Genomic DNA, 12,842 nt, shown 5'->3' with positions numbered 1-12,842 from the left:
TAGCAAGAGGGCAGATCACGGTACAGGTGGGAGGTTGTCAATAGATTCTTCAAAACCTTGAAGACAGTTCTCCAATGGGAAAGATGAACACAAGGGAGGGGAGGACAATGGAGACCGGCACCTCCATTTGCTACTTTCTCCCAGCTATGCCCAAGCTGTTCTTCAGCTTGACTTTCTGAAGAATCGCATGCTCAAGTATCCCTCAGCTCTCCTGGTCTACTGCAGGAGCAATTTCCCTCCCTCCCTCTCTCTCATTTCGTTTCCCTCATTCCATTACCCACAGAAAATACTTTGCCTCTCCTGCTTTAAATATTTCTGGGTTTTCTTCAAAGAGAAGCAAGAGTTGCTTGCGCTCAGAAGACAGCACGAAAGAGTTATCATGAAACTCCCTCCTTACAAAAATCCGGCTATCGTCCATGCATTGTTTGCACATAGGAGTATCAGCTAAAAAGCTCCTCATTCCTGTAGCCTTTGGAACACTGTGGAATCGGCTTTGACCTGCATAACTTGCTTACGTTGTGGGTTGTGATTTTACTTTGGGTTTTTATGACTGTTGTAAAAGCTGTGTCCTGGTCTCTCACGAGAGGAAGGGCAGGATTGTAAGAAAAATAAGGAACAACTACAAAAAGCCCAAATCGCTTGGCACACTTGCACTCTTGCCAGATGCTGCTTCCGGTGATAGGGGCCATGCAGGTTTGCAGCTCCTCTTGCAAGAGTTCCAGTGGTTAAGATGCACAGATGTGAAGGATAGATGAAGGGCAGAGTTGCTACAAGACAGAGCCGTAGCTACACTCTCGGCTCCATCTGCACCATACATTTAAAGCAGCATCATGTCACCTGAAAGAGTCATGGGCTTCTCTCAAAGAACTGTAGTTTATTGAGGCTGCTGAGAGTTGTCAGATTCCTATTCCCCTCACAGCGCTACAGTTCCCAGAGTGACAAGGGATTGATTCTTAAACCACTCTGGGAATTGTAGCTGTGTGAAGGGAATAGAGTTCTCCTAACACAGGTATGTCCAAAGTCTGTATTGGGGGCTTAATCTGGCCCACCGGTCAGTTTAATCCAGCCCTTCTGGCTTAACAACTTTGGTTGGCCCTTTGGTCAGCCTTCATGGCCCTTCATTTCATCAAATCTGGCCCTCTTTGAAAGAAGTTTGGACACCACTGTCCTAACAGCTCTCAACAAGCTACAGTTCCCAAGATTCTTGGTGTGGGGGCAGGGATAAGCCAGGACAATTTAAAGTGGTATAATACTGCTTTAAATGTATAGTGCAGACAGGGTCTCTCTCTCAGCAGTCCTCACACCCCTCCTCATATCATATAAAACTTCTCCAGGTCTGCAGGACTGAGAAAAGGTCGTTCAGTTTCTCAATCTCCCACCAGCACACACAATATCTGGCTATAAATCTCTGGGTTCACAGCATCAGAGAGAGTCTGATTACCAAGCTGCCCATTTCACTGTTGTGCTTTGTGTACAGCAGACAGAGGAGCTCTTTGAGATTCATCTACCGTATTTTTCGCTCTATAGGACGCACTTTTTCCCCTTCAAAAATGAAGGGGAAATGTGTGTGCGTCCTATGGGGCGAAGATGCCATAGCCCCGCGACCCTCTCCCGGCTGGAGAGGTGACACCCGGTTATGGCAGGAGCCTCTATAGCCACGCGTCACCTATCCAGCCGGGAGAGTGCGCGGGGGGCTAAAGCAGCCCCCCCCCCGCGACCCTCTCCCAGCTGGAGAAGTGACGCACGACTATGGCAGCAGCCTCTCCGCTGCGCCTTTCCGTTGCTCCCTGACCTGCTCTTTGGGGCTGGTGGTGGGCTTCCTCCCACCAGCCCCAAAGAGCAGGTTGAAAGGAACCTGAAGCCTGGAGAGCGAGAGGGGTCTTTGCGCACCAACCCCTCTCGCTCTCCAGGCTTCCAAGGTAGCTGCCGGAACGCACCTTAAACGGCACCTTGTTTTAGAGCGGGAAAACAAGAGGGGGAAAATTCTCCCCCTCTCTGCACAGCACCTCCTGCCGCTTCGCTGAAGGGGCGCTGGGCAGAGGGGGAGAATTTTTTTTTCTTGTTCTCCCCCCTCTAAAACAAGGTGCGTCCTATTGTCCGGTGCGTCCTATGGTGCGGAAAATACGGTACTTGCCTGAAAGTTGACTGCGATTATGAGAGAGGAGGACGCTGTGACAGCGAAGGACTGGTAATCCGAGGGCGCTTCTCCATCTTGCCCCATGGTTTGTAGGTAAGCACCGTACGGTATGAAGAAAATAATCAGTGATGATATAGCACCGTGCAGGAGGCTTACAAAGAACTTCCTGTAGTTGAAAAGCAAATCTCTCTGTCCCGATAGGTACAAGGCAGGAAAACGTATGCTCAGCTTGTCACTCACGTCCTTAAAGAAAAAAAAATTGCAATTTTATTACTACAGCAATTTTTTTTATCTTGAAATATATCTATAAAATATGCACCCACACCCACAACTACTCTGTAATATTAATCAGAAACATTCAATTCCAAAACAGAAAGGTAGCCATATCTCAATTACAGAAACTGTGAGAAAAATTGGTCCCCAGTAAAAAATGGCCCAGTTTGCATGTAACACTATAAACATGTGAGCTCCCAGAGAGGCAATTGTGGCCTCTTTGCTTCTCCTCTGGTCCTGCTGCACTGCACATGAGCAAAACCATGATTTGGCTTGTTTCATCTCACCCGATGCTCATTATTTGTCTCCTCTGGACAAACCACAAGCTGAAACCCAAGAACAAGCCTTCATTTACAGCTTTGGCTTGTCTGGAACACGACAAACCACCATCCCTGGTTCAGATGACACACTAAACCATGGGTAGGCAAAATAAGGACCGGGGGCCAGATCAGGCCCAAACGCCTTCTAAATCCGGCCTGCGGACGGTCTGGGAATCAGCGTGTTTTTACATGAGTAGAATGTGTCCTTTTATTTAAAATGCATCTCTGGGTTATTTGTGGGGCTTGGGAATTCGTTCATTCCCCCCCCAAAAAAAAATTGTCCGGACCCCCACAAGGTCTGAGGGACAGTGGACCGGCCCCCTGCTGAAAAAGTTTGCTGACCCAATCATAAACCCAATCACAACAGCAGCAAGATTGGAGGAGGAAGAGCAAAGCAGCCACAATCTTATCTCCGAGAACCCACTAAGCAAACTGGGTCAATATTTGCAGGTATTTCAGCTTTGACCAGTGGAAGGTTACACCCTTATTTCCATACTGCTCAACGAAAGCTCTGCATATACCTGCACTATGGAACCAGAAAATGCCCAGGTCTTCCCTTATGCTGCTTATGCAAACCCTTCCTTACTGTGGACATCCACACCAATGCACAGATGTCTAGAAGGTGGGCCCAGTGGCATGCTCAGCACCAAGGGGGATGTCAGCAGTATGGTTCTGCTTCTGCAGCCTTCTCAGCATGTAATATATGATGGGAGCTCCAAGGTTGCGCAAAAGCAACCTGGTGCCTAACGCAAGACACTAAGACTTTACAGGCACAGGGCTTTTATGTAGCTCCCCGATAAGTCTTGAAACACAGGCATTTTTGCAGGGTTTTGCCTCGCCCCCGGAGGCACGCTCCATTGTCTCTCAAGACTGATGAATGCCAGCAACAACCTCATTCAAAGAGGAAGAGGAATCTGTAGGCTGGTTATACAAGAGTCCATTCACTGAACACCCAACCTCACCTAGAGTCACATGGGTTTTTCCTATGATAGAATCAGCAGGTCTGAAGGTGTGGCCTTGATGTGGGAGGCAGCTACAGGATTTGTGCTCCTAATTCTACAGTATACCAATAGAGCAAACTACGGGTAAGTGGTTTTGAGCAGGATGGAGGTCACTAACACAGAGGATTCAGGTCAGCTGTTTCCATGGCATCCAAAAGTCTGAACTGCTTTTAAAAGAAATAAATTCTGACTTTGTTGGCATACCTGGTCAAGCAACCCAACGAGGAGAACTGGCAGGCTGGAATATAATACATTGTAGAGAGTGATAAACCAATCTTCATAAGCTGTCTGCAATAAACAATATAATAATAATTTGGTTACATCATTTTTCTATCTCCCATGTAAAGAGAGAGAGAGTCAGTCAAGAGATTGTAACTAGAATTGAAAGAACAGGCATCCACAAACAGAATTAACTGCACATCTTATTTTTCTCTTCCAGTTCTCAGTTGTTGAAAAGTTACACAGCATTTCAGTTCCAATTGTAGGCTCTCTTCATAACACAATAAATTAGTTACAGGTAGGTAGCCATGTTGGTCTGCCGTAGTCGAAACAAAATTTTAAAAATTCCTTCCAGTAGCACTTTAGAGACCAACTAAGTTTGTAATTGGTATGAGCTTTCAAGCAGAGACATCACCTTGCCAACAAAGGTCCAAATAGTTAAATCTATGGTTTTCCCAGTAGTGATGTATGGAAATGAGAGCTGGACCATCAAGAAGGCTGATCGCCGAAGAATGGATGCTTTTGAATTATGGTGCTGGAGGAGACTCTTGGGAGTCCCATGGACTGCAAGAAGATCAAACCTATCCATTCTGAAGGAAATCAGCCCTGAGTGCTCACTGGAAGGACAGATCCTGAAGCTGAGGCTCCAATACTTTGGCCACCTCATGAGAAGAGAAGACTCCCTGGAAAAGACCCTGATGTTGGGAAAGATGGAGGGCACAAGGAGAAGGGGACGACAGAGGACGAGATGGTTGGACGGTGTTCTCGAAGCTACCAACATGAGTCTGACCAAACTGCGGGAGGCCGTGGAAGACAGGAGTGCCTGGTGTGCTCTGGTCCATGGAGTCACAAAGAGTCAGACACGACTAAACAACTAAACAACAACAACAAAGGTGCTACTGGAAGGAATTTTTTAATTTTGTTTCGACAATAAATTAGGTCACCAGGAACTGTTTTGACTGGAATAGCACTTAAATCTTCAGCACAATTCTAGAAAATTCACTTTGGACTAAAACTTCATGAATATTATTATTTGGTACTGATGTTCCTGCCTCTTAGACTATGAGCTAACTTGGACATTTATGAGCACCCCACCCCGCCGTCTCTTCTCTCTCTTACCTGAGCAGAATAGCCATTGAAGAAGGAGTACCAAAAGTGGACTAACGTAAATGCAAAGTTTTTGTAGAAGAAGTACCGAAGGAACTTGCACATCCTTATGTACGACCATCGGCCGTGAACAAGCAACAACCTTTGGAGGAATCTGAACTGGCCAAAAGAGTAGTCGCTGGACATGACTGCTTGCATCCCTTCTTGTCCACTTATGCCAACACCAATATGGGCCGCTAGAACAACAACAATGAAAACACACAGTTGAGAGCTCCTTCCACGAAAAGCAGTCACCAAGGAAGGGAGGGAATTGAGGGCCAGGTTTGCACAGACTGCTAGCCAATGATTAACATTAACCAAGCTTTATCAACTAACAACAAACCACCAGTTTAGAGTGTGGCTTGTCCATGGTCAATAAACCTTTGTTAAGCCCCTGAATCGGGTCTGGATGATCCAGTTAACCATTTACCTTAGGATTATATGTAAACCAGGTCTAAGCATCATAGAGGCTTTTAATAAATCAATCATATCTGTATTTTCACCTGCTGTGTACAAAGATTAAAAACAAACATTTTCACTGCAGGTGAGGCTATGCCGTCCATTATTTCCTGCTTTCCCAACATTAAATTCTGACATGAGTGTACAGTGGTACCTCAGGTTAAGTACTTAATTTGTTCCAGAGGTCTGTTCTTAACCTGAAACTGTTCTTAACCTGAAGCACCACTTTAGCTAATGGGGCCTCCTGCTACTGCCGTGCCGCCAGAGCGCGATTTCTGTTCTCATCCTGAAGCAAAGTTCTTAACCCGGTGTACTATTTCTGGGTTAGCGGAGTCTGTAACCTGAAGCATATGTAACCCAAGGTACCACTGTACTGTGTCATCTAAAAAGTTCAGAATTCTCAAAAATAGTAGAAAGGAAAAAGTAGACCCAGAAAATAAGGAATGTGGGTGGCAGACTGGGTCAAGAAAATGAATTTGGAGCATTAAAACATTACTACCGCAAGAATAAAAGATGGGACATACCATTGCCCAAATGCATTTGGGTGCATTCCTCCCCACCCCCAGCAAGTTAAATTGAAAAACAATGGAGGTGAGGATAGCCTTCCTGTTTTCTGTCTTAACTGTACCAGTGCAGCCCTGTTCCATGTGTTTACTGTGGCCTTTCCAGGCTACTGATTGACAGGCATCTGTCGGAAACTGTTAAAGTTACATTTTGTACAGACTGTTAATACCGCTGGTATTCTTTTACTGTTGTTACTGGATTTTTATTGGATTTTATTGTAACCCGCCTTGGTTATTTTCACAACAGGAGACATATAAACATTTAAATAAACAAATGTGTTTTGGCAAAAATAATAACAATGCGTGCACCACTTACTTTTTATCATATTTACGTCATTAGCACCATCCCCGATGGCCAAGGTTATGGCTTTCTTGTACTTCTTCACCAGGTCAACCACCATGGCTTTCTGCTTGGGCGTCACTCTGCAGCAAATCACTGCGCTGCACTCGCAAGCTAAGTCAACAAAGTTCTGCTGCTGCTGCTCCTTGACCAGCTCTGCTCTCCTTTTGCTCTCCATCTGTTTTTGCTTTTCTTCTGCTGTCCTTGGAAACTTCAGCTTCAAGAGTTTCTTCTTCTTCTTTTTCTTCTCCAGGAGAATTTCATTCTGTAAGAAATAATCGTTCTCGGTAAACTTCCAGTTGCTATAAAAATTAGGAGTGTGCACAGGCTCTCTGTAGGGGCTGAATAAAGAGGCAAATACGACTGGACCTAATGGTCAGGGGTCCCTTTACCTTTACCTTTACCTTTACCACCGTGCAAGTCAGATCAGGTCTACCAGTAAGACACAGAGCCCTCTGCATTCCTGCTTTGCTGTGCCAATACAGCTCTACACTTTCCTATATACAGTGGTACCTCGGGTTACATATACTTCAGGTTACAGACGCTTCGGGTTACAGACTCCGCTAACCCAGAAATAGTTCCTTGGGCTAAGAACTTTGCTTCAGGATGAGAACAGAAATTGTGCTCCGGCAGCGCAGCAGCAGCGGGAGGCCCCATTAGCTAAAGTGGTGCTTCAGGTTAAGGACAGTTTCAGGTTAAGAACGGACCTCCAGAATGAATTAAGTACTTAACCTGAGGTACCACTGTAATACCTTTATGTCTGACTAGGTCTATGCGCTTTGCAAGAAGTGAGGCTGTAATAAATGTTACCGATAGAGCACTGAAGAGTTCTGGATTGTTATTTTTTGTTAGAACACAGCAGAGGGGTTTGGTGTTGTTGTTGTTTTAAAAAGAAAGGTTAAAAGCATCATTTAACTTTTTAAAATGAAATTTAAAAAATTTTTTAAAATAAAATTTAATTTTTTAAAAATAAAAATTCTGCACTTTTCTTTAGCAACTGCTTCCCCCCTCCCGAACTTCAGAAATCCACATGTAGAATTCTTGACAGCCTCATACTATAAGGCTTGTCATAGACCTGTAAAGTCTTTCCTGTAAAGGCTGACTGGGAAGGCTGAAAATGTTTTTGTTTTTTTAATGTCGCAGCAAGAATATATACTTTGCCATCTCTTAATTATTTTGAGCTAAGAAATCAACCAACTCACATTTCCCCCCCTCCTCATTCCTTTGACTTCCTCCACAAAAAGTCCCTAGACCTATTTGACTGCAATTTGGGAGGCTTGGAGACCTTTGAAGTGGTCCGATAAATTTCATCCACTGTGGTTGAATTATTGCAAAGTAATTCAGAAGTCTAAATGCAGGCAGCAAATGCACAGAGCAACTCAAAATCTGATCAGAATTTGAAAACACCACAAGAGATAGAAAGTGAATCTGGGGTCCTGTGCACACCATCCCCTATAAAAATGGCATGTTGAGGTTTCCCCCCTTTTGTTTGCAATGACTTGAGACATCTAAAGTCATACATCATCAGTAAAATTGCCTTCAGGTTGCTTATGGAGCATTTGGCTTAGTAGCCACGTTGGTTCTGTACTGCAAGATGTGTCTGAAAGGGGCTTATAAACATCTCTGTGGATCAGTTGCAAAGACCTTCTGCAATGCCATTCACCATCAGATATCTTCTAATAATACACAATCATTATTCAGTAAAATATCCTTATGGAAAATGCTGCCTGCTGTCAGTGGGATGTGTGTTTGTCCCAAAGGATGATTGATCTGATCCTGTACACCTGTTACACTTATTCAAATGGTCAAATATCTCACTGAGCTGGGTAAACAAGCTAGATAAACAGAAAGCAAATATTCTAACTCCATGACTCCACAGGAGGCGTGAAAGACAAAAAGCTTTGACCCATTAAAAAGGAGTACCTTTATGAATATTCTCCAGTTTCCTGAATATGAAGACAGTTTTAGTTCCATATGGGTGTTGGTGGCTTTGCAAGACCATGTGTTTACCTGCCTTGATTTGCTAAATTCTTAGCATTTTATTTTCTGCTATTTGGGTATGGAAAACTCTCACATCAGAGTAATCAGTGCACCTCTAATGCATACTTACCAGCCATGAGCCAGTGATAATTAGGGCACGGTTTCTACCCGACTCAAAAAAGGGATCATTGCTTCTTTGGGATGAATTCGTGTTTGATCCGACTACGTTCCTCTGGTTTTCCAACCTTGTCTGCAGAAGAGCACTAAATAGGTGTAGAGGCAAAACCAACATCTCACAAAATCTTACTATTTAACCACGATGGGTGTAACAATTCAAGATGTCCAAGAAAATGGCACTAGGATTTAGCAAGAAAGGCCACTTTGCAATTGAAGGTGTATGAAACCTAACAGCATATTTCAAGTTGGTTTTAGTGGCATTTGATCTAAACTCTTCTAGAACTTCGGCATACAGTATTACACTGACTACAAGGCTTCTGAAACATCTTAGTCTTGATTGTGAAATTCCTTAATCTTACCCTAACAAGAAATCCTTGGTATTTCACCAGGAACTAAACCCCTGTAGCAAAGGTGAGTCTACAGACCTGAGTCATTCTTTCTCTTACTCAGTGGCAGGGGAAAGCTGATTCGAAGCAGAGAAGCTGCAGGTGAGAGGGAGTGTTTAATCTTCCCCTCCACTAACTTCTCTCCACCTGTAATTCACCGAATGTTTTCCCTATAACTGGGGTTCCCATGTATGTGTCACATTGAGTGGGAGGGTGGGGACAGCAGTTAGAGGAAGGAGGGTAAAACTGTCTCCAGGCTCAGATAACATCTTGTGCACTGTAATATTCTGTACTGGACTTGTAGCACAAGTAGCCAGAAAAAAAGTTCGTTACCACTGTTTTATAGATCAACAGCTGTCCAAGTTAGTGGCGCCAGTCCTTAAGAAACCCTTGGAATTACCCTCCTAAGCGCAGGTTACTACATCAACCTAAAGTACTATTTCTCTCATTCATCCATTCCCCCAAATTTCTATATTCCACCTTTCCTCCTAAAAGCTAACGGGAGGTGTGCGTAAGAGTTATTATTATTATTTATTAAATTTGTTAGTTGCTTTATTTTGCCCAGGGCATTTCAAAGCAACTTACAACAAAACAAACAGACAAGACAACTCCCGACCCCATACATACATTAAGATGAAAAAGAAATGCATTTTAAAAAATCCAACCCACTTCTAAAAGGCCACAGATTGTTAAGGGCCAAAGGCCCAGTTATTACAGAGGAAAGCTTTTGCCTGGCGCCTAAAGTTATATAATGATGGCACTCGGCTTCTGGAAAAATAGTTATCCTATTTTGTCATCACAAATGCCTTGTGACGTAGATTTAGGCCAATGAGGACGATGGTTGCTGTGGTCCATTTGCCCTAACGGACCAGCCTACACTGTGACTCCATTCATTAGAGATCCCTTACATGCAAAAAAAAACAAAACAACCCCCCCCCCCCGGGGTTTTCTTCCTGTTTACCTGATGTCTTCTCCATAGTGGATAGTTGTTTCATCTGTTAAGAGTTCACAGGAAAACCCGATGTTTTCTGCAGTTTCTGCAACAGAACAACAAAATGGTCTGTTAGCTCATCTGACTTTTCACACGCGTATGCCGGCACTGCACTTACAACAGCAATTCAAACCACAAGGAAAAAGCCCTGGAACAAAGCTATTTGCTTTGCATTCACACCGCTTGGGCAAATAAGAAGCAGCTATTTATATACACATTACCTTTCTTGTCGCCTGTCAACACCCATATCTTAATATCTGCCTTCGCCAGTTTGGATATTGTTTCTGGAACTCCATCCTGCAACTTGTCTTCAATTGCTGTGGCACCCAAGAGCTGTAGGTTATTTAAAGAACAAGCATGTTTAGTATGGCCGTTGTCAGATCTGAAGCCTATGACTCCTCACAACCCAAGCATCCTGGGAACTGTAGCTCCCGCCCCCACTGAGCTACAATTCCCAGCATCCTTAAACTACACTTCCCAGGATTCTTAGGGTGAGGTCACATGATGGATGTGTTTTAAATGTATGGTGCGGCTATGCTAGAAATGACTAACAGAATCTATCAGGTTACATTCAAAAGCCAGAGGTTTCCCTACCCAGACACAGGAGGCTGGATAGCTCAGCCGGCAGAGCATGAGACTCTAAATCTGAGGGTCGTGGGTTCAAGCCCCACATTGGGTGAAAGATTCCTGATTGCAGGGGGTTGGACTAGATGCTCCTTGTGGCCCCTTCCAACTCTACAATTCCATGATCTCCACATGGAAAAGATCATCCCAAAGCAACTTACAACAACTTTTAGTATGCCAAAGCAGCCTCTACTGCAGAGAAGTTGTTCAGGCTTCAGGATGCATGTATGTGGTTGCCATAGAAAAATAAACGTGTAGCCATCCAAGCAGTGATGAGAGAGGGGCCCAGAAAAACACGTGCGCATTTTAAAAAATGCTATTTGAGTTGACAGCCTCATAGGAAGTATTGCAAGGTCAAGTGTGGAAGCAGACAGGCAAAATCTCCCTTCCCCAGCCACTCCCATTAGACTTACAATTAGATTTCTTTCAATTTCTTCATACACCTTGTCCAGAGCTTCGTCACGGTTTCTTGTAGCAACACTAGCAGCCATGAATTTTTTATTCCACGCCTCGTACTCCTCTTCGCTAATGTCCTTGTAGCAAAGGCACAACGTTCTAAGGGTTTCATTTGCAAAGATCTACCAGGGGGAAGGAACGAGAATGTATCAGTTTTTAAAAGTTGGACGGCCGTCTGTCAAGGATGCTTTAGTTGAGAGTCCTGCATTGCATTCCAACCCTGCAATTCTATGATCTGAGAAAGCTCTCTGTGACAAAAACAGATTGACAGGTATCACTCTGCCAAGCAGGGATTGTGACTAAAATGGAAGGCATTTTGGAATAACCGAAAGAGATGCAGAGAAATCTAAGTAGAAACAAATGCAGGAAGTCTGCCAATTTTTGGGGGGTGGTCAGCATTTGCTTCTACCAGATGGTGTTGGACTACAGCTCCCATCATCCCCAGCCATTGGCCATGGTGCCTAGGACTGATGGGGACTGGAGTTCAACAACATCTGGAGGGTCACACCTATAAGTGTCACCTAATCCACACTCCTGGATGATAAGGCTATAAAGATTTCCGGCCACAATGGCTATGCTCTGCCTGCGTGGCTGGAGGCAGTAATGTTTCTGAATGCCAGCTGTTGGAAACAGCAGGAGAGTCCTGTTTGCGGGCTTCCCACATGCATCTGGCTGGTCACTATGAGAACAGAACGCTGGATCAGGTGTGCCACTGGCCTGATCCAGCAGAGCTCTTCTTATGCTCTTCTTACAATTGCAGACCTATTCCTTTACTAAATACGATCGAGAAGTCATCACATCAGTGGCTGCAAAACTAAAGGATTAAGATCGGAATTGTGGAACTTGGACTAATTAAGAGAACTGGTACAGGACCAAGGAATGACATCAACTCCTGATAGCTGGAAGACGGGACGTCATCCAAAAATGTTTAATTCGGAACTGATCAATTGGCCCTTTTGATTGTATTGTGATTTGGCATTGTGTTACTTTGGCCTGCATTGTATTGTTATTGATGAAAAATTTTAAAAATAATAATTCTATAATTGCCAACTTATCCCTGACTCCAGCAGTGTTTGAACTTTATGGAATACGAAAAGGAAAGGAAAGGAACACGGCAAACAAAGCAAAACAGAAACACACAGAATCCAGCTTACATCCAGTGCTTCCTGTGTTGCATGCTTCGTAGGATTCCTGGGATGCAGCCGTTCATATATCACTGTATCCGCTCCTTTACAATAAAGCTTGATTGCTCCATCTGGTTCTCTTGCTACAAAAGCAACAGATGGATTAGGAACACTGTGTTATTGGGAAAATGCACTCCCCCTTCACGTGGCCTATGCTGGACCCTTTAAGGAACATCGGGAAGTGCTTTCTAAGGAATCAGATCATACTGTCTAATTGAGTGGCAGTCCCTCTGCAGGATTTCAGATGGGGGTTTCTCCTAGCCCTACCTAGAGATGCTGAGGACCGAACCTGGGACTTTCTGCATGCAAAGCAGATGCCTCACCACTGAGCTATGGCCCCTTCCCAAATTACCTCCATGCTTAGACTAAAATGAGAGGAAGAGGAGGATGACGACTGTATTAGAAAAACATGTGGGAGATTGGTTTGAAGACTGGAGTCTGAAGGGCATCAGTGCCGTAGAGCTAAGATGATGGGCTGGTCTGCTGTTATGCTGGAAGTATACAAATCATTTCTGTAAGGAGGTTTTGTTAATTATTTTGTTATTGCCCCTTTAAAAAAGAAAGGGAGGAGAACACAATCGACGTG

The 12,842-nt window shown here is 44.1% G+C and overlaps 1 protein-coding gene across 1 annotated transcript in view; it reads right to left on the bottom strand.

The window, feature by feature from the left end:
- Positions 1 to 2,107: 2,107 nt before the first annotated feature.
- ATP8B1 (ATPase phospholipid transporting 8B1) overlaps positions 2,108 to 12,842 on the bottom strand; it is a gene marked incomplete at its 3' end in the record, with an annotated part of 62,621 nt that continues 51,886 nt past the window's right edge. Inside the window, exons 17-25 of the mRNA XM_081929478.1 lie at positions 12,227 to 12,339; positions 11,030 to 11,194; positions 10,214 to 10,325; positions 9,963 to 10,038; positions 8,569 to 8,701; positions 6,435 to 6,723; positions 5,070 to 5,293; positions 3,936 to 4,019; positions 2,108 to 2,380 (exon numbers count right to left, since the gene is read on the bottom strand). Of these exons, the coding sequence (XP_081785604.1) occupies positions 2,108 to 2,380; positions 3,936 to 4,019; positions 5,070 to 5,293; positions 6,435 to 6,723; positions 8,569 to 8,701; positions 9,963 to 10,038; positions 10,214 to 10,325; positions 11,030 to 11,194; positions 12,227 to 12,339 (1,469 nt within the window). The remainder of the gene's footprint in view (positions 2,381 to 3,935; positions 4,020 to 5,069; positions 5,294 to 6,434; positions 6,724 to 8,568; positions 8,702 to 9,962; positions 10,039 to 10,213; positions 10,326 to 11,029; positions 11,195 to 12,226; positions 12,340 to 12,842) is intronic.

Source organism: Podarcis melisellensis (genome assembly GCF_964234715.1).
Source record: "Podarcis melisellensis genome assembly, chromosome: 11".
Classification (NCBI taxonomy): domain Eukaryota; kingdom Metazoa; phylum Chordata; class Lepidosauria; order Squamata; family Lacertidae; genus Podarcis; species Podarcis melisellensis.
Note: the sequence above shows the minus strand (reverse complement) of the source record. Positions and strands in the feature narration are given on the sequence as shown.